Source organism: Crocodylus siamensis, chromosome 2, assembly GCF_052110815.1.
Source record: "Crocodylus siamensis isolate JL-2025a chromosome 2, ASM5211081v1, whole genome shotgun sequence".
Lineage (NCBI taxonomy): Eukaryota > Metazoa > Chordata > Crocodylia > Crocodylidae > Crocodylus > Crocodylus siamensis.
The window spans coordinates 8,696,815-8,718,752 of record NC_143396.1 but is presented as its reverse complement, the minus strand read 5'-3'; the positions used below and the strand labels follow the sequence as shown (position 1 = coordinate 8,718,752).

Here is a 21,938-nt window from a genome sequence, read left to right as displayed (position 1 = left end):
TACCCCATGCCAGAACCTGAGCATGGTTAAAAGAAAATAATCAATAGGCATTTACAAAGCAGGGTTCTCTCTGTCCGTCTGTGTCACTCACTAAACCCCTCTTATTTTCTCTTCGTTTCAATCCTCCCATCTGTAAAATGGGGGCAACTATTCAGATCATAAGGTTTCATGAGCCTTGGTGACTTCGTAATATGCTTGGAGAGCCTCAGATGGAACTTGTTCAAGAAAGGTAAGGTACAACTAGTGTTGTCATTTTGAAGATTAGCTCACGGTCAGAGGTTACACAGTTTATACAACTCACCGCCAAAAGTTACACAATGAACAACTATTTGATAGAAATTCCTCATGGAATCTCTCTAAAAAATCAGAGGGGGCCAGCCTGCAGGTACAAGTGCCACAAGTGGCCCAGGTGGCCTGCATGGCATGCAGCACATCAGGAAAGGGCAGGCAGCACACCAGCAAGTGGTACAGGGAACAGAAAGCAGAGGAGCAGACTGGGCATGGGTGGGGGGTTGGTGTGGCCTTTGAGGACAGCCTGGGGCTTAATGTGAAAGAAATCAGATTTTGCTGTCTGAGAGCAGAGGCTTGCCCTCTGGAAGCAGGGGATACATTCTGCCCAGAGCTACAAGCACTCTGGATGTCCTTGTGTTAAAAAGTCCGTTCCATGGGGTAGAAAAAGAGGAGAAACCTACAACTCCTTAAAGAGCCCACTCTCCACTGGAGGATGCACAAGGTACAATGGAAAGCCTCCATGAGAAAAAAGTGCTGCAGTGCGAGGGACTAAGAAAGGAGATAGGAGCATATAGGGAGGAAGGACTTAAGCCAACCCATTCAAAACGTTTCCTTGGGAAATGAACCTCCAGCTAAGAGGCAGGTCTGAAGCATCACTCCTTTGCAATGCTGTCTTCTCTTTCCTTTAAGTTCCCTAATTCTTTGGTAATTTTGCAGACAGACAAGAGTGTTTCCATAATGTGAAGATGATCTATTTTGAACATGGCCAAATGGAAAGCCAGGTGCTTCTCCTGCATGGGTGCGAATGACCTACTTAAGGGAGGATCCCAATCTGACTGATCAATGGTGGGATGCTATTTTTGGTAGCACTTTTCCCTCTGGGCTACAATGCAGTGGACTCTCTCATTCACTTTGGACCAGGCCATTGGATACTCCTCTGACTTTATTCCTGCACAAGCCAAGAAGAGTAAAAGTCTCCATAATAGCATGCCCTTCCCGCCGCCAGCAAAAAACCCTTGTCACAGGGAGGGGAGATAAGCTGCAACCTATAGAAGTTGCACAGGAGAGAAAGACCCTGAAAAAGGGCACGAGAACAGTTGGGCTGGATTAGTCTGAGCCCTCCTATTAGCCGTTTTTCCTCCTAACCTCTGCCTTACATCTGCTGAACCCCAAACCAGGGAACCTCACGTGAATCGACTCTTCACGCCCCAAAAGACACATGCCATAGTATCCACTCCCAATGAATTTAGCTTAGAGGTTTCTACCGCAGTTGCGCCTCTTTACACCAAGTTTGATTTAGCGCTGGGTCAACTGGGTTAAAGAGAGTTAGAGGAAGAGGCCCCTTGCCAGGATAATAATTTATCTTTTGAAGCTCAGAAAAATTAAAAAAAAAAAAAAAAGAAAGGAGAAGGAGGGAGGGGGAGAATAGGAAATAAATAAAGAACACCCAAAAATCTGCATGACTGAAAGAGGCACGTTTAATGCAAACTCTCCATATGTGCAAGAGTCTGTCAAGGAACATACAGCTTCACTTTTAATTACTGTCAGAATTTTTTTTAAAAAGGATCTAAAAAGGAAAACAAAATTTAAAAAAAAACCCTAAACACCAGAAATGTATCAACCACCAATTTTAATTGGCTGGCAGGTACAAATGGTTGTCAGTGGCCTTGAAGCCACAGGAGAGAGATTTTCCCCTAAAGAGCTGTTGATTTGGAAAAGAGGTACAATGAGAGGAGTCTGCGAGCGGGTTCTTTGTGTTTGCAAACCCCCAGTCCTTGCCTGGTGGTTACAGAAAGTGGATTTATCTGTGATTCCATGTGAACAAGAAAACTCAGCTTTTATCTGCTCCAGTATTGTCAACTTCAGCGTTCAGAAACTGAGAGTGAGCTGCCACCCACCCACCTCTCTCTGGTCCCTGCCATCCACAGTATCACTCAAGCATGCAGGTTTTTTTTATTTATTATTTTCTCCCTTGCATTTGAGCCTCGTGTGTCCAGCTCCCCAGCCTCTTGGCACAGCCATATATCAGATTCCCGCATAATCAGATGGCCCCAGGAGCTCAGGCTTTAGGGAACAGGCCAAACCACCAGGGTCTGATGGCACTTGCCTGTTGTGCATTACTCCCCAGGTGCTTTACAAGGGGAAGCAAGTGCCTTCCATCCTTTTGCAAATGGGGCAGGATTGCAGGAGTGATTTGCCCAGGATATCCTGCAGGTCTGTGACACAGCCAGGAATGAAACCTCTGGCCTCCTACCAGTGTCAAGTCATTCATCACGATTAAGTAAATGAGAGTAAGCCACCTCCTGACTTGATGGCTTCTTCTTGGCTAGAACCAGAAAACTGCCCCACTGGCTATGCCTGCATTGCACTAGACAATGTATTTTAATTTGCCTAGGCAAGCAGGAGGAGTCAGCTTGGCAGAGCCCCGTGCTAGCGTAGCTGGCCTGTTTCCAGTACCTGAGCTTACCTGCTCGAGGTAGCTCCGGTTTATCTGCATGCCTAAATGGTACAATGTAGACAGCCCCACAGCCTTTTCACTTGAGGAAATCCCATCCCCCTTTGCTCAATGCAAGGCTCAAACAGTTTTTATGCTAGAGCAGGCTGCCAATTTTGTCACTAAATTTCACAGATCGATTGGCATAAAAGCTACATTTTAATTTTAACATTTGAAAATGGTTTTTCCCCCTCCTTAAATGACAAGAGGTTCCAGTTTATCCTTTGCAGCAAGTGAAACTGGGCTCATGTGACAGCTCGCAGCTCCTCTGACAGCTCTGGATTTGGGCCGATTTCACTGTCAACTTCATTGCTCACTCGTTTTTGTTTAACCTTTTCTTCTAGAATGCCCCACGCAAATTACCACCAAAACGGTACATACAACCACAACAAACAACAATAACGGTGTTCACCTGTAGCTTTTGTGGCCACATTAACTTCCTCCTTGAGAAAGACTGCTTTCCTCAGAGCATGTGCCGTGTGCCTCAGGCCACTTATAAAGCACTGTAGTGGCACAGGCTAGTGGACTGAGCAAGTGTGAAGCCCAGATCAGACTCAGATGTTTTTAAAACATGGCTCTGACAACAACTAGTTTTATGACCATCCCCTTTGCCTCAGTTTCTCCATCTGTAAAATGGGTTCAATACTTAGCCACTTCAGACAGAGAGCATATGGTTTAACTGCTGCTTCAGTAAGGGAAATACCATCAAGCAGATCATTATTCAAAACAAATGATAGAGTCAAACTGAAAAGTGAACGAGAGGCACATGTAGCAGAAACTAATTAATGGGCAGTGAAGGATCATTAGCTATAGTAAGAAAGGATTTTAATTTTCACTGCGAGAAAGAAACACGTATAGAGGAGAAGGAGGAAGCTGCGGCTCTCGGGTTTATAGGGCCCTTACTGATCTTGCCCTTCAGAAGAGGCTGCATGCTCAACAAGAGGAGAAAGGACCTAAGCAAGAGCTGCAAAGGCTATGCTTCACAGGTGTTCACTGTACTTTGGCCTCTTCTTTGGAGCAGGAGTCAGATGAAGGATGAAACAAAAAGCAGAAACAAAATACAAAAATAGCAGGAGTGCATGTGTGGAGTGGGGGGTTGTGGGGTGAATAATATGTAACAGGCAAACAACCTTAAACATGACAATCTCGATCCATCAGGGCACATTTTGCACAATGAAACCCTTGCTAAGGCGTGATGGGAAAGGTGTGAACATTTTGTGAATTTGTCACAGCCAAGTAATGTGGAATTTGGAGAATTCTATGCGAGTGCTAAAAAATGCATTTCCTGTTACACTCAGGCAAAGTGGGGAGAGATGCTAAAATACTTACGATGGGTGTTCCAAAAGGAATGTAACCTATTAAGAAAAACAGAAAAGAGAAGATATATGCATTTTAATACAGTTTCAGGGGATAATCACACCTGAAAGAGCTAACACTGCTACCAAGGCAGGATGCGAGACACTGGGCACACTGCTTACACTAGTTTCAGGCCAATTTAACCTCAGGGGAGTTGTTCCTGATTCAGGGGAAAAACTGATACTGTGGTCCTACTGCTTTTACCAGCTGTCTGCCCCATCCTCTGTATTCCTCATGTGTTTTAAGAGTTTCCCTAGGATTTGAGTCATGATCTACATTACAAAAGCTGTTTCTATATAACTATGTCAACTAGAGGAGTGATTTTTTTTAAATTAATATAATTATACTGGCATAAACCCTAGTACAAATGCAATTGTACTGGTGTGCAGGCACTTTATACTGGCACAGCTTGATTCTCTTTCTAAATCCCAGTAAATTTTAATAATAAAAGCACTTAAGCAATCTAGTATGCTGGGTGTAGGGTGTGGACTGCTTGCTGCTTTAGCTATTCCAGTACAGTTAGAGTAGCAAAACTTTCTCTTAGAGACAAGTCTTTATCCCAAACCAAAGTCATCAGGTGCTTCATATGCTGCCCTCTGCTACAGATTCTCATCTTCACAGGCTGTTTCATTTCAGTGGCATCTTCCAGCAAGGGAGGGAATGCTCACAAACCCAGCTTATGGATGGGGAAACCAAAGCTCAGGGAGCTGGATCATTTTATCAAAAATTATACAGCAGTTCAGTGGAAGAGCTAGGAATAGGACCCAGGAGTCTTGGCTCACTGCTGCTGTGAGTTATCCCAGCTAGTTGCCCTTCCTCTCCAAAAGGTTTTGGAGTATGAAGGCATCAATCCTGCTGTTTTGATCACATGCACAGATCCTTGCATCGCATGCCCCAGCACTTCTGAAACAAGAGGAAGGTCTCATCTAAGAGGCACTGTCCTCATGGACTGCCCAAGGAGCCCTGCCATCAGGAGCCGCTGCCTGGTCAGGCCATCTCCTGTACTGAAGGAGGGAACACCAGAAAGAGAGGGAAAGAGGTAAAGCTGATTTAATTATAATGCAGCGGCAATTCCCTTAGCCCAGTGCAGCTCGCTTAGGGTACATCATAAAAGTGGTGCAGACAGACTCTGGAAGAGGAGGACGAGGATGGTTGCAGCTCACCCCTGGGCTGGCCTGGCTGGTGTCTTGCTCCATTACTGCTCTACTTTGGTTCTCGCACTATGCTCATCACTAGGGACCTGCGTAAGTCACGGTGAGACAAAGGGTTTTTTGTGGCCCCCTTGCAGGCTGCAGTGCTGCTTTCGCGGGCATTTTGTGGTGGCCCCACCCCTCACTGCTGATTGGTGAAGGGCACCTTCACTCCGTCTATGCCACTGCCCCTTTTTTATTTGGTTGATTTTGCAGGAAAATCACAGCCAATGCTGGACTTCCCAGCAATCACGGCAATCGAAGACATTGTTTTTTGTGGTTTCTGTGAAACTCAATTTTGGTGGATCCATACACATCACCCCAAGTGTATGACCCATCCCTCAAGAAAGCACTGAGGTTTTTAGGCAGTAGGTTTTTCTTCAGGCCCTGAGGTTAAAATGAATGCTGACATTTGAGTAAAGGAAGCCTAAATACTAAGATCACGTGCACTTTAAAAATGAGTTAAGCTACATGCAGATGCTTAGGTGAGGTTGAGAAGAGAGACAGACAGACACAGGCAAAAATGGAACAACACCTAGTGCATTATTTTGGGTAAGATTAATCAGACAGATCAATGCCTTGGTTAGAGGATATACGATACCTGACATTCTGAAAGGCATGAAGATAGTCTCATTTGTATCAGGATGTATGATGGCCTAGAAAACAAACAGCAAATAGAAAGAATGAAGGCATGGAGATGGCTGGCAAACAGGAGAGAGGCTGACCCTTTTCCTGCCTTCCCTTCTACTGAGTATGTTTAACCAGAGGGCAGGTGTGCACAGGTACCCATGTCTACACAAGACCAGACAGCATGCTGCATGGGGCTCGACATTTTCAGTGGAGTCTGCTGGAAAGCCAACCCCGACTTAGCTTTCCTGCCCTTTTTTAAAAGTCCTTTACATTATCTAATACTGCTGAAAAGTGACAGACTGGAAATGCTGGAAAGACTGAAGGGTGGATTATTATGGACAGTAGTGAGGTCCATAAAGACTATCCAGACTACCTTAACTACGAACTACCCATTAGGACAAAAGTATTCAGTCACTATATCCCATTCATTACTTGATGTCTCTACTGTATCTGCGAAAAAGGCCAGTTTTGATGGTGGGCTGTTTAATCTGGGTGTGAAGGGAACAATCACATGCCCCAGAGGGTCATTTATATGAGCTTTGCATACCAATGCAAGTTATACCCAAATCAGGAACAGACAGACATGCAACAATCCTCCAAGTTCACACAGTCAGTGCCTATTTGTGCGCCTTACCAATAGGCAACAGGGAAACAGGTACTGGCCTCTTTCCAAAGAATTAGCCTAGGACAGCTCTGGGCAGAAGAAATTTAAACCAGTGTAACTTACAGCAGCAGAGTTTATAGCCAATTCGTGCAGCGGTAAGTCTATACCAGGTTTGGATGAAGTTACCCGACTTCAGAGGTTTTCATCATCTGTCTGCTACTTTTTTTAAACTGGTATAAATGTGTCAGGTGTCCATGCCTCAAGACTAAATTAATTTCATTCCAGTCAAGCCTTTACCGGAGAGTTATTCCCATCTCCTGGCAAGTGGACTATACAAGAGCTAGCAGCTGAATTAGTGGCCAGGCAGCTGGCCTTTTCTATGCATACATTTCTGGTCTTGACACAGGGAAGTTTTTGAAGAAAAAAAACCAATCCGTTCTAAGCAACTGCTCAGGACAGATTTAAAAATTATTCCAAAAAGTTCCTTTGGGTTCCCTGAGTAAATGCAGCTGTTCAGAAGTTCTTGCAATTATAAAACTAAAAGCACATGTTCTGAAATGATGGATTTTATTTAACGGTTCCTTACTTTAAACATGATGGCCCATCCCCCTCTACATCTAGCTATACATTTTTTTCTGGAAGGGAGGGTGAACACAGTACCCATCTCTCACAACAATAATGGAAGATTTTGCCTACTCCTACGTACAACCATTTGACGGTCAGGACTAGGGACAGCTGGGAATTTTGCTACAAAAATCCAGCAGAGGTGGACTAAAATTGCAGTGGCATGGTCAGCTGGTGCTGATGACAAAAAGTCTTCAGAAGAATCCTCTTGGTTCCAATATAGGCTCATAACATTTCTTCTAAGGGTCTGAGACCAGTCCAGCGTTCATGCTAACAGGCCTTGGCTTCTCTGCTGAGACTCCCAGGCCCAGGAGACAACTGTAGGGGTTTTTGTGGTTTGTTGTTCTGTTGGAGGTCTTTTATTTTTTTATTTTACACTGTGGACATCAAGAACTGAAGGGAGTCTACCTGCTTGTTCTGCTCGTGACCCAGCCATCCATAACTCACTTAGCTTAAGCTAGACTTGGATCCAAGCTGGTGAGGCTACATCACCACAGAAAACTGGTGTACATGTGGTGAGAATCAGGCAGAAATTCAGGATGTTCCGAGTGAAAATATGGCAGAATTTATCATTCCTGAAGAATGATTAAACTACTCAGTGAGAAAGTGGAGACCAAAAGTCTCTTGGCTAGATAGGTGGGAGAAAAAGACAACACAAAAACATAAACACTAAAATAAAATTAAGAGTCTTGGGCAGAAACATGTTATTAGCATATGCATTTTCTCTGGCAAGACAGTACAGCAGCTGAAAAACCTGCAGTGGAGAGAAGAGCAACACATTTTTCCCCATTTATAGAAAACAGATAGGAAACAGTGACATTTAACAGAAATAAAATATTTAAAATCACATTACCTGCTTTATTTTTTGAGCTCCCCACAGCTAGAAAAAATAAGAGAGAACATTAAAGACATCATCACAGGAGCTGCATGTTCTGAGAACCAAAGGTTCATACAAAATCAGAAACATCAGATCTCTGACCCATTACAATAAAGAAAGGAAAATTGCTCCAAGAAAGAAGCTACTTCTCTGCACTTCTTAGAGGTATCTAAGACGTAGCGACCTATTCTTCCATTTTCATCCATACTGGGCGCATCTACACATGCAGATGCTATGGAGTGGGCTTACTCTAGAGTAAACCCACCCTGGGCAGGTGTCTACATGAGCGGGAATTCAGGAGTAGATTTGCTGCTCCTGGCTGCAGTCTGCTCCTACCCTCTCTGGCCTTGCACCAGCCCCCTACAGCAGCCAAGGGGAGCTCTAGTCTCCCCCTGATCTGCTGGTCGGGCAAGGGGCTAGGACCTGCCCCTCTCCTGCAGTTCTTTCAAAACCCTCTGCCCCAGTCAAGGAGCTGGGACCAGGAGCTCCCTGCTGCTGGGGCAGGGGGACATTGTTTCCACCTGGGGTGTGCCACCAGATGGCAGCAGGCAGCTCCCTGGGTCAGGGAGCAATCTCCTGCCCCCTGCTACCTGGCTGACTGGGAGCAAACTGGTCAACCATTTACATGTGCTGTACGGTGCAGTAATTACTCAGCAGTTAATCTGCTACTTGCCTCATTAGCCGGAGAAAGCAAAAGATCCTCCAGGCAAATTGAATGAGAGAGAGGCTGAAGCCTGGCACTCCCTAATTGGACACGGCTTGGGTGATGCCACACCAGGGATACAAGAACAACTCAACTAAGGTTTCTCTCTCTTTCTCCTGGAGTGGCTGAGAGCTGCACAGATGAATTGGGAGCTAGAAAACCTGCTCCCTATGGGGGCAGGTCTGCCCCCACTTCACTGGAGAGGCAAGCAAAAGCTGTGTCACGAGAAAGCCTCAAGTAGAGAGAAAGAAAGTCTGTCTTGAAGTTTGAAGTTTGAGACTCCTGTTCCCTCCCTCTTTCCCCCCTTCCCCCACTTTTTTTTTTCCTTGAGTGGGGGTATTGATCTCTAGAGCAAAGTGATCAGCAAGGGAGTCCTGGAAGCTTTGGCAATACAAGCCTTGGGTGGAATAATACGATTGGGGTCCCAGTCTACCTGGCCATGGGTGAAGCCTCCCCAAGAGGATGCCACCTATAGATTTTGCTTTGTGCTTAACAGTGTTTTAAAATTATATTTCATGTTTTCTTTTGTTCTGTTTCATTTTCTGTAATGAATTGAGTGTTTGTGTTTACACTGCTTGCAAGGAGGGTTTTTTGTTTATATGGGAAAGCCCAGCAAATTTAGTGTTCCCATTATACCAGGGGCTCAAGCCACTGGTATAATTTCTGAGGTACCCCGAAATGGGAACTCGGCCCTTTCTGCTGGAGACCAGTGGCCGGCAGAAAGGCTACACTAGCTTCAACAACATGAGCAAGCCAGTGGCTGCTTTTTACAAACACTGGTGCAACAGAACCAAATCACCACTGAAGAACATTTATGGAGAAGGAAAGTATCACGAAAATTCACACCCACGTTTATTATTTTTTGTAATAGTCATGCCCGAAGACCTCAAGTGGGGGCCCTGTTCAGCCAAATATATAGAAGAACATGGTCCAGGCTTGAAACAGCTCACGATTTACATTAAATAAAAGATGCAACAAGTAAGTGTTACTAAGAGAAAGGAAAGGAAGGGGAAGGAAGATGGGATGCGACAGATGGCAATCCATCACTTCCAGGCCAGAAGGAACACTGAGACCACGTACCCCAGGGCTGGCCAACCTGTGACATGGGTGCCTCAAGTGGCATGCATAGCCTGTGTCTGTGGCACGTAGGGATGGTACAGCAGCATAGTGGCAGATAGGGCAGGAAGCAGAAAGCAGAGCATCAGGTCAATCAAGAAGCTGAATAGCAGACTAGGTAAAGGAAGGGTATCAGCGTGGCACTCGGGGAGGGTTTGGGGCTAATTTTTGACATGCCTCCCAAAAAGGCTTGGCCCCCATGGATGTAACCCAGCCTACATGGCATGGCCAAAAGACTTCCTCCATGTAATTCTTGCTTTAACATGAGTACATCTTAGAAAAACATCCATGCTTTGATGCAGGTTTCAGCAGATGGAGAATCCATCACAACTCTTGCTTTAATCGTGAATTACCCTCACTGTTCAAAATAAGCTTTCCATTTCCCCATGTAGGTACTTATAGAGATGGGAATCAAGTTACCCCTTAACATTCCCCTAGCTATGTTCAATGGAGCCAGCTCTACACATCCGCATCAAGCATATTTTCCAGTTCTTTAACCATTCTTGTAGCATTTCTCTAAACAATTTCCAGTTGTCCAACATTTTTCCTGAGCTGGACAAAGGCATCCCAACAGCAGCTTTCTAACCCCAAAACAGTAATGACAAAACCTGGCTGCTCTTACTGAATAGGCCCCTGTTTATTAGGCCAAACATGACATTAGCTCTTTTGGTTCACATTCAGCCAACCATCTTCTCCAAGCTGTGTGTACAAGTTGGTGGTTTGGTGGCTTAAGGTTTAGGTTTTCTAAACCAGGTATCTGCCACGTTCCTTCACTTTGAACTTGGTCCTGCTCTCACACAAACATTAATGGGGAGTAAGGTACCAACTCCCGAGAAGGAAGGGTAGCAGAAACTGGCCCCACGTTTATACCAGACTGCAGCAAATGCTTCACAGGTACTTAAAGGGAAAAAAGCTGAACTTCAAAATATTAGACAAAAGTCACCTGCATTCAAACACGAAACTCATCAGGTATTTCTACCAGTTCTAAACATGTTATACAGCAAAGCACAATTAAGATTTTAAAAAAAAAAAACCCCCAAAAAACAGATGTTGGATTTATTTCAGGTCTCAATGTCCCAAGCTTTGACTTGCATCAAAACAGGTTCAGGACAATCGGTTACACACCAGCTTAAATGGCAATTAAATTAGTCACAACTGGCTTGGGTGCGAAGTTTTATCTTAGATACTTCACAGGTACTCAAAGTGGGGCAATGGATTTGTGCATCTGTAGGATCCCAGGAGAAAAGGCTTTGACTTGAGAGAAATCCAATACCCGTTTTTACCCTAGCTGGCATGGGCCGAGGCGGGGGTGCAGGCTTTAAGCTCCCCTTTTGGCTGACATGTCAATGCAATGGGCAAAAGTCCAGAAGAAAAAAACAGGCTGGATATTTTGGTCCAGGTAAATGATGATGTTAATTCATCCCAATATTAGTGCACTTTCCTGCTGCAGTACAAATACTGTCAGAGCGCTGGGTTGCTGTCACTTCCCAGAAAGAGACATTACAAGAGGCACCTGATGAGTCACCAAAAGATTCTGTCAGCTCATTTTTCACATTTTTTTAAAATCTAATTCATCACCATCATCTTTCTTCAATGGCTTCAGCAAGCCAAGTAGCTGCTTTTGCCCATCTGTGGCTTGTTTCCAACAGCAAATCTCAGTTGAAGGTAGGGACTCCATTTGGGCTGTCTTTGGTCATCTTAGGCTGCAAACAGATGTTGACTTTGTGCCATCATAAAAATTTTTATAGTGGCACAAGAGCTGAGTGAACAGACATCATAGCCCTTTGTTGCCTGGGGTAACCCTGACCCACCTGTTGCTCCAGGCAGAAACTCCCCCAACCTCATGGAACTGATTCTGCGGGGGAAAGGGTCCTGGGTGCCCTAACCTGATTTGGGGTGTGTGTTTAGTCAAGGAAACCCTGCTTATGGATGAACCCATACTGGGGCACAGGAGAATCCCCCAGCTGGGGATATGCCAGGCATGTCTCTGAATGCTGGTGGGGAAATCATTCCCTTGGCATGGGTTTGCAAAAGCAGAGGAGGGAGCTCCCCTAAGAGTTCCCCCTCTACTTTCACATGGCCCCAACCCAGGGTTGGCAGCATAAGTGCATTGGTACGCAGCATGCTTTTCTCACTGCTACCCACGGGTCAGGGCATCACATGCAAGGAGAAAAGGGTACCCTGAGAGGAGTTCCCCACTCTGTACTTAAATCCCCTGCTGGGAGATCCCAATGCACCGATATGGGGGTGCATCTGCAAGCAGGGGTTTCTCTGTTTGAAGACACGTACCTCAAGTCAAGATGGGGCACTCATGGCCCTTTTCTCCCTCCAGAATTGGCCCCCTGAAGCCCTGGGAGGGGCAAGGGACAGACCCTGTGTGATGACAGCTCCAGCAATGTCTGTTAGATGCCTGTGAAGCAGATCAGCTGTGGTATGACATAATTGCAGCACAGCTGGTAATGCTCCAAAGATGTCTGTTTCCAGCCTCAGAGATTCAGCCAAACTCTGATCTCATTTATGCTACTGTAAATCTGGAGCAAGCTTATTGATGTAATGGCGCTACCTTACATTGACGATGATTTCAGTTACGTTAGAATCAGACCTCTTGCAGACTACTTGAGGATGGTCTTCTACAACAGGAAATCAACTTCTCCATAGGTTCTAGCGTACCCTGATAATTCATACATTCATTAATAATTTATACGTTAGTCACTCTGCAGTTTGTGCCCTCTCTGAGGGCTTGATACCTTCCAATTTTGGTGCAAATAACAAGTTTGTTCCTACTTGGATTTGCACCAACGAACCATTAGAAGAAGAACAGAGACCCTTGTTGCTAGACATTATATTCTGTGTGGCAACCGACCTCTGCCTGGCCATTGTCATCCTATAAAGTTGCAGATCCGCCCATTTCATGACAACATAGACCAGGGGTGGGCAAAATCCAGCCCCATGGCCAAATTTGAGCCTCCAAGGGATTTTGTCCAGCTCGTAGTGGGTCCTAATCCAAGCACAGGGGGGCAGCTCAGCCCACGGCATGCAGCCAGTCCCGCAATCCCTGGGTGCACAGCAGGGTTGTGGCAGCACAGCTAGACTCACTTCCCGGCAGCAGCTACTTCCAGCTGTTGAAAACCACTGGACCCAGCCCTGCTGCCCAGGCACCCTGACTCTGCACCCTCCACAAGAGGCAGGACCTGTGCAGGAAGGGTGCACAGCCTGGCAGATGGGTTGGGGCTGTTGTCAAGTGGGGAGTGGCATCTAGGCAGGGTCAGGATCACGGGCCAGTGGTAGTGCAGGGCCAGGGCCTGGGGCAGAATTGTGATCTGCTCCCCATATATCCCTGCACGGGTACTGGTTTTGCAGGCAGGGGTGTATGGGGAGCACATCACAGCTCTGCCCTGGGTCCTGGACCTGCTCTCGGAGGCAGCTTCTCACCCGCCCACAATCCCATCCTGTCCGCCTGGCCACATGTCCTGCTCATGTGGATCCTGGCCCCTCTCCATGGAGACCCTGAGATTGCGGGGAGGTGATAGCTTACGGCCAGGGCCCAGAGCACGGCCGTGACCCACTCCCTGCATGCCTCCACCTGCAGAACAGGCATTCATTGCAAAGGCATGAGGGAAGCAGATTGTGGCTATCCTGGTCCTGGCCCCATGCTGTCATGGCCCCAAGATCCCAGCGCTGGCCCCACCCCCCCATCCCACTCCCAGATGCTGCTCCCCACCTGCCCGCAGCCCCATCCTAGCCATCTAGCTCAGCATACAGCGGAGCCACTTAGGGAGTCTGGGTGAGCTGTTGGAGGGATGAGTGCTGACGTACCCACGACAGCTCACCAAAACTCCCTAAATGGCCCTCCACATCAAATAATTGCTCTCCCCAGATGCAGACATACCTGTGAAGTAGCTAATTCCAAGACTCATCTGCCGGAGCCTCAAGGAATGGTTTCAGAGCAACTCAGCCAGATAATAACGTTTCCACCCATCATTTCCAAAACTATTCCTCTCTTCTAAGAGTCAAGGATCCCTGCTACTTTATTATTAACGTACCAGACTGCTTCATAGGATGAAACATGAAAACTTGTTAACAGAAATCTCTCCAATGGTTACTCATAAGGCCTGGGGAGATACCTCAAGCCATCAGATAACTGGGAGTCTGTGTAGGTCGGGAAGGAGGCTTCAAGTCAGGAACAGAGCATTTGCAGCCTCCTCCCAACCAGCCACCACAGTCACACAAGGCTCCAAGAGTCCCAGGTGTAACAAAGCGGTGGTCCAACCCCCTGGCTTCCTGCAGGCTGGGTGTTTGTGTCAACCAAGCTGAGGCTTGGAAGACCCAGAGCACAGCTGAGATACAGGCCTGAGAAACCCTTGGGGTCCAAGCCACTGATTTAACAGCTTTAGTTAGGAGGGGCTCTAATGAATTATAAGGAACACTTGAAAGCAGCTCTCCACTTTATACATACAAAGATGCATCAACCGCAAATCTATCATTTAAGATTCTGAATTGTAAAAATAGCAAGCGTCTCATTTACATAATTAAAAAGGAGTAATCCCCTTTTTGTTAACTGCATTAACATTTAGAATCCCAGAGACAGGATTGTTTTCTGTTCACTCGGTCTATGCCAGGAACATTTGGCAAAACTTTCCCATTGCTTTGCACACTGGTGTTTGCAACACTAGAGACCTAGAGCCACTCCCTCCACCCCAAGCAAGCACTGCCAGTGAAGACTTGCTCGCCTCTGATTTATTCCAGATTAAACTCCATATGTAAACACTTTTGCTCCAGAGTAAACTCCACATGTAAACACTCTTACTCCGCAGTAAGCTATTGCCTATGAAAGCTTATGCCTCTCTAAGCCAGTTAGTCTCTAAGGTACCACTGCATTTTGCTTTGCCTTACTCCAGAATACGTGTTCCTTGTTCATCCTTAGGTTAACACAATGATGGGTTAAGAAAACAAGAAGAACACGATTATTCAGAAACAGTAAATAAAACTATGTACGGACAAGTCTGAAAATCTGCTCCCAGTAGGGTAAGAGAACCCAGAGCGCTTAGAGGGAGCATATACACGTTCATTAATGTGCCTTACATACGGCACTTTTAGTTTAGTACTTCCCTAATATAAAAGTACTCACTGAATGAGCAGTAACTAGAATTACTGCGCAGTAGTGCTGGCACACATTTTTTAGTGACGCTTACTGCACTTTGTGCAGTAGGGTATTAGCAGTTTTTAACTGCCACGCTATTGCGCAGCATTGTTAGGCTAATGCGCAGTAAGTGTCTCATGTAAATGCTCCCAGAATGTAGGAAGCGAGCAGCCAACCTATAGCAGAACTGGCTCAACAAACGGGGACAATTTCCCCTAGAGTAGACAAGGCTTTGAAGCGAAACTTTGGTGATGGGGGAAGGAGTGAATCATTTTTAATCATCTCTGCTTCTCTGGACAATGAAATTACAGTTCCATTTGGAACCTGTTAGTCCCCTTCTTTCACCCTTTCACAAAATCCCACCTGCTCCTATGAAATCTCAACTTTTAACAAGATAGCAGTCTTGAGTTTGCACCCAGTCAGAAAGTACCGGTTGTATTTCACTCTGGAAGCTGTAAAAAGTCTATTAAAACAAAGCCTGGATTATCTATCCCACGCTGAATCCCAAGCATTTCAGCGAAGTGCCTGCAAAGTATTATATGTCAGGACCTAAACCTAAACTTCCCTCGCTCCTTGTTCTGTCATCTACCACCACTGAGAACAGTCCAGCTACATCCTTGTTGGAAACACCCTGCAGGGAGTTGAAGGCTGCTATTAAATCTCCCCCCAGTCTTCTCTTCTCTGGGTTTATTTAGTCTGGAGAAGACAAGACTGAGGGTGGATTTAATAGCAGCATTCAACTACTTGAATGAGGGCTCCAAAGAGGATGGAGTTGGACTGTTCTCAGCGGGGGCAGATGACAGAATAAGGAGCAGTGGGCTTAAGCTGCAGCAAGGGAAACTGAGGTTGGATATTAGGAAGAATTTCCTCACTACGAGGGTAGTAAAGCACTGGAACAGGCTCCCCAGAGAGGTGCTGCAGTCTCCATCCTTGGAGGTGTTGAAGACCAGGGTAGACAAAGCCTCGGCTGAGAAGATGTAGTTGGGGCTGGTCCTGCTTGGAGCAGGGGGCTGGACTAGATGTGACCTCCTGAGGTCCCTTCCAACCCTCATTTTCTATGATTTGTTTTGCATACAAGAGCCAGGTGCCATCATGTACATCACCTTTCAGAGAACGTCACAGAACAATTGTTCTTTCTGCCAGTCCCCTTGTGGCAGCTGAAAAGTATGTCTGTGTAATAAAAGTGCTTGCTGAAGGCTCTATGAAGATTAGACCAAGTGTTTTTCTGTATTTTTTAGATATTAAGCTATAAGTTGTTGCTAAAAGCCTAATTATAGTTTAAAATGTAGTAAGGCCTTGTATAAAGTAAGGCCTAGTAAGTTTAGCAAAGCCTAGAAGTAGTAAGGCCCTGTGGCACAGTTAAAATTACATTATCAAAGGAATGCAAGGCTTGTACTGCTATTGGTCAGTCTAAGGACAGTTAAAGAAAAAGAAATCTAAGTGGCCGTATGTTATCAGTGCCCTTCAGAAGCTATAAATTAGCTGAAATATCTGGAAACCATTCAGAAGGAAGATGCAGCTCTGTGAAAAGGATTAGTTAGCTGTTGCCTGGATCAGTGGGCCCATGGACCTCGAGGAGCCCAAGAACTGCATTCCAGGGTCCTTCCCAGCACCCCTCAGACAGCGTTACTCGGGGATGCTGGACCTCGCTGAACTTTGTGGAAAGAGAAGCTTGCTGTGTATCAGGCATCAGAGGGACTACTGATAAGTTGTCAACACGAATTGCTTTTGTCTGTCATCGTTTGTCTTGTTACTACACGTAGTTGTGTTTTTCTTAAGTCAATAAATCTTTCTTACCTTTCTACCCCCAACCACACTCTCAATCTAAACCCCCTGCAGGCGGCTGGGACACCCCTTAGAAAGTAGAAGACAGCTTAAATGGTGCAATCAACCAAGTTTCCATATCAAAGGGATAAGTTACTGTGCCTGGAAAGTATACTGAGAATCATTTCAAACAGACTGCAAGTCCCTGAAGAAGAGGTGCTACCATCTTAACAATAAGTAATAAAAACAACCGCACTAAGTTAAAGTTCTATCTGTGTACATTAACCCAATGGCTCCCACACTGTTAACCTCAACATTTCTCAGAGATCACCACGTACCTTCGTCAAACTTGCTGCTGAAATCACTAGAAAGGCTGGTATCTAATGCAATCCACAAGCTAGCTACAGACCACTGCAATACACAGAGCACTGTTTGGGAACCATGGAATTAACTAATGGAGATGTGTATTGCCAAGAGTTAAAATAAGACGCTAAGAGACAGGCGATGTCCCACATCTGCCACAGAACTATGAACCAACTTTCCAAACTGACTTGAAATTTTGAGTGCTCACTTACAACACCTGGGACCTATGCTACCCTGAGGTGTTGAGCTTCCATTGTCTTCAATCTGACATGCGAGTGCCTAAAGCCCCTTGAATGCCGGTGGAAATTTTGTGGAAGTTGGATGCTTACTTTTAAGGTGTCTTTGAAAATTCCAGCCCAACTTTAGGCACCCAACATTAAAAATGTGATCCTTAAATTCCTTGTTCTTGTATGTGTCTATGTAAAAGATGGTGATACTATTGCTCAGTCTCTGGAGGTGGCAACAGGTTTAATTAATGGCTGATAAAGGCACCATATGTCTTCAACTGGAAGGTGATATGGGAAGTCAAAGATAGTTGTTGTCGTGCATAGCTCTGTGACATCCAGCAGATGTTAAGGACAGACTTCAATTTGAGAAGCAATATTAGAGGTGCCACCACCTTGCCCTTGGTTCACAGTGTTCTTACACTGTTTTCAGTGCCTTCAACAATTTTTTTTTTTAAAGCAAGAGATGGAGATGGAATCTTCTCTTCTCCAGACTACGTAAGACCAGCTGAAGGAACTGGGCTTATTTAGTTTGCAGCAGAGAAGACTGAGGGGGGATTTAATTGCAACCTTTGGCTACCTGAAGGGTGGTTGCAATGAGGATGGAGCTGGGCTGTTCTCAGCGGGGGCAGATGACAGAACACAGAGCAATGGGCTCAAGCTGCAGCAAGGAAAGTTGAGGTTGGATATGAGGGAAAACTTTCTACGGGGAGGGTAGTAAAGCACTGAAACACGTTATCCAGAGAGGTGGTGGAGTCTCCATTCTCAGAGGTGTTGAAGACCCGGCTAGACAAAGCCTTGGCTGGGATGATGTAGTTGGGGCTGGCCTTGCTTTGAGCAGCGGCTGGACTAGATGTGACCCCCTGAGGTCTCTCCCAACCCTCAGTGTCTATGAGTCTAAGATTGGCCAGCTGCCTAGGCTAGGCATGAAGTCAGCATAGCACTGCTTCCTAACATGGCATTTGGGGCTCAAAACATCAAAGTCAGCTACAACCTGACTGATAAAACTTAACATACTACTGAACCATATATGCAAAAGATGCATGCTCATATTAACAAGAAATGGCTTATGGAAAAATACGATTTGATTAGCTGAGGTAAATGAGCTCTGCTGGCTCTGGTCAAAGTCAAATGTGTCTGCAACCCTTTACAAAAAGTCTATGATCTTTTAACATGTTGAACATCTTTGCCTTTTGGCCCTTCTGTTGCTAAAGCTGGGTGGTGTACGCACACTCTTTTCAATATAGTTTATATGTATAGGGGAACGATTTCTAACTAACTCTCTCCCAGGGTTTGCCTTCACTGCTAACTTGAACAAGAATGCCACACAAACCTGCAGCCTAAACTTTCGCATCTAGCTCAGATGGTCCCTGTAGGACTTTATGCCCCTGCCCCTAATGCCTTTCACCTTAGGGAATATTTAACTTTCTTATCTCCTTAGAGCTCATATGACCCATGAAGTTTGAGCAAAGTCAGCAGGGCTAGCTCAACACTGGTGTACACAATCCTGCATCTGATGCCCAGGTGAATCAGCAAGAGAGCTCTGCAGTGAGACCTTGGCACTGTACCAGTTACCCCAGTGGAAATTGCCCATCCTTCCCATCTTCAGTATTGTGAAGGCACGGTGGCATAGACGTGCTGGCCACTTGTCAGAATCACAAAGCTGCCAAGTAACTCTGCATATTTAGGAGCCTGTGCTCATTTGAGAGACCTGAGGATTTCAATAGCGGAGGTGGTGTTGGCAGAGCCATGTGGGAACACTGACACAGTGCCTGCTTATACCGCATTACTGCAAATTAAGTGCCTGATCCCCCCCTGAATTACACTGATGTACACCAAGAGTCACAGCATCAAAATCTGCAGCTTGACACTGGCGTAAAATGAGTGCTGAGGGCAGCAGAATTAAGTCCTAAATGATAAGATGAAAAAAATTCATAGCACTTAGATAACACTTTACAGCTTCACAGGATTTGATAAACATTAGCTAAATAATCCACGCAGCGTCGCAATAGGAAGCATTTTATAGAAGAAGAGGAAAAAACAAATAAAAAAAGGTTATTTGGTTCAGAGTCAGAAGAACGCAGATGCCACTAAAAATACACGATGAGAAGACACCTGGTTTCCAGCACAGAGTGGTCACTGCCAGCAAGGGCCACACCATGCTTTCCTATTTATTTGCCTACCTAGAAAGATAGGGTGCTTTAATATAGCACCTTGCTACTTCCTAATTAGAAGACTGTCTCTTGCTGCCACTCTGAGCTCACTGAAGTCTCAAAGTCTAGAGCTTGGGTGACAAGGCTACAGACTTCTATCCTCTTCTTTAAGCAAAGCGGGGAGGTGTCCTCCCAGCATGATACCCTCAAAACTTTAGCAGTACCCAAAGACAGTGCAGGAGGCCCAGCCATGTGCATCCAGGGCCTACATATCAGCATGGCTCCAGTAAACATGATGCCAAAACTACTCCTGGTGCGACAGCCTCTAAAGAAAGGGATGGTGCTGCTGTGGGTGGCGTGGTCCTTCCTATTTGGAAGGAAAGGGCAGAACAAGGCATCACCCCCAGCCTCTCCCTTCTCTATCTTCACTGAGCTTCTCTGCTTACTGCCCCTCAGCAGTACTAATTAGCCCAATCTCAACAGTGCACAACTGTGGCTGCACTGCTTGTGGTCCAGTGCACGCAGAGCAGCGTGGCGTGGCGGTCAGCCGCTGCAGTGTGCATGTGTCCCAAGTGAGTTCAAGTCGCATGGCTTTGGAACAAGCAGCTGTGCAAGGATGTAACTGTGCTTTGGTTTACGTGGGATGAAAGCACGTCTCTTCTTGGGACACTTTAACTTTCTTGATTTTCCCTTGCAAACAAACCCCAAGTCTCGCTAGTGCTGGTAGAACATTTCAGGCCCGGTCTCCAGGCTGTGCTTACCCCAGCATGCGAACAGCCCCGATGCTACAGCCAGGAATCAAAAAAAGGAAGAAGTAGGTACCACTGCTATCTCTGGAAAGGAAAGGGATCAGCAGGACAACAGATATAGAACATTCTGATAAAATGTAAGCAAGAGATTGGGGGGGAAAAAGGAAGAAAAAGTACAGTTTACTGCAAATGGACCTCTTCGCTCTTCATCAACAGTGTTAAGAAAAGCTATTATTCACCAAAAGGGATGCTGTTTAGACTCCAATAGATTCATTGTTCTCTGTGTCTGGGACAGCAGGAGTGGCTCTTCCCGCTGCTAACATGATTGAAGGAAGAACACAGTAATAAATATATGCCCATTAAGCTGGTGAGTCTCTTTTCACTTCACTGATACTAATGGGGAAGAAATGAAACAGTTTCAAAACAGCAAGTTGCCAAAACTGCATTTGGAAAGGCTTCAGAGTGAAAAAAAGTCACAACTGATATACCACAGTGCATGCTCAGCCAACGTGCCCAGGAGGGAGAGGGGGAGAGCATCTGGCTCTGGAGGAGGGGAGCAAGCGTTTTGAAATCTCGCATTGCTCTGGCTGTGGATCATCCCATTTCTTTCCTTGATGCTTTTGTTAAGGTGGAAGGTGGGGACAGGAAGTTGAGATTGCAGCTCAGGTGCTCCAAAAGGTGATGAACTGAAAGAATATTATATATATATTTATAAAAGAAAAAAGGTGGTGGTGGTGATCTCTATCCAGGTGCCACAATGCTGCTGTGATCGGTGTATTAAGAACATGTAGATGTTTCCTTTATATTATTTATGGCAACGCAAATGAGCTTGTGTGCTGCAGCTATACAGGAAGACATAGTCCCTGCACCACAGAATTGATCCCACAGAACTGTATGCACTTAACTAGAGAGAGATGAGAATCCAGCATGTAGTGCTTTTACTTATGACCTGGGAAATCTGAATTTCCATGAACTTCTTGCAGGACCCTATGGTTGGTTTTCACTTTTTAAACAGATCTGGTTCACATGGCAGAGAAAACAGCATGCAAAATTGAGGTGTGTTTAGCCTTTAACCTTACAAGTCGTCGTCCGACGCACAGTGAGCCAAGTCCTCCTGTTGCACAGCTGCCTTGGCAGTGCATGCAGCGGTTCTCTGCCCCTCTCTGGTGGCTAAGTCTCAGATAAAAGCATGGGCAGCTCTGAGCGGTGGTGCTCAACTTCTTGCCCAGTGCACTGGACTGTGTCATCCAGACCCTGGGGCTGGGCGAGCATGCTGGATCTCACTCACAGACTGAACCCATGCTGGATTCAACCGCAGGCTGGAAGGATAAGAAACCACTGGTCTAAAGTAAGAGGGTAATGATGGTCCAAATAATATCACTGTAGATAATCAAGCAGGAAATTATGTGCATGTCTCTTCAACCTAGACCATAAGACCACCATCCTATTCCACTTACCAGGTTTCGATGTGGAATTAAGTGCCTAAATGAGGTCCTGTTCCACCTTGCTCCAGACCCTGGAAAGCAATTAACACAAAAAGCAGCTATGTTCCTCTCCTCCTCAGCACTTCCTTGCAACTTAGTCAAGATGAGGATGATAGCTTTTACAAAAGTAGAAAAGTTGATGCTTTTTTCAGGCTCCCCACTGCAGAAAGGATGTGGACAACTTGGAGAGAGTCCAGCGGAGGGCAATGAAAATGGTTGTGTGGCTGGGGGACAGG

The 21,938-nt window shown here is 45.7% G+C and overlaps 1 protein-coding gene across 5 annotated transcripts in view; it reads right to left on the bottom strand.

The window, feature by feature from the left end:
• SFXN5 (sideroflexin 5) overlaps nucleotides 1-21,938 on the bottom strand; it is a 211,271-nt gene that overhangs the window by 137,538 nt on the left and 51,795 nt on the right. For all 5 annotated transcript variants that reach the window (XM_090035125.1, XM_090035126.1, XM_090035128.1 and 2 more), the window contains exons 4-6: nucleotides 7,983-8,009; nucleotides 5,873-5,927; nucleotides 4,055-4,080 (exon numbers count right to left, since the gene is read on the bottom strand). In XM_090035125.1, the coding sequence (XP_089891251.1) occupies nucleotides 4,055-4,080; nucleotides 5,873-5,927; nucleotides 7,983-8,009 (108 nt within the window). The remainder of the gene's footprint in view (nucleotides 1-4,054; nucleotides 4,081-5,872; nucleotides 5,928-7,982; nucleotides 8,010-21,938) is intronic.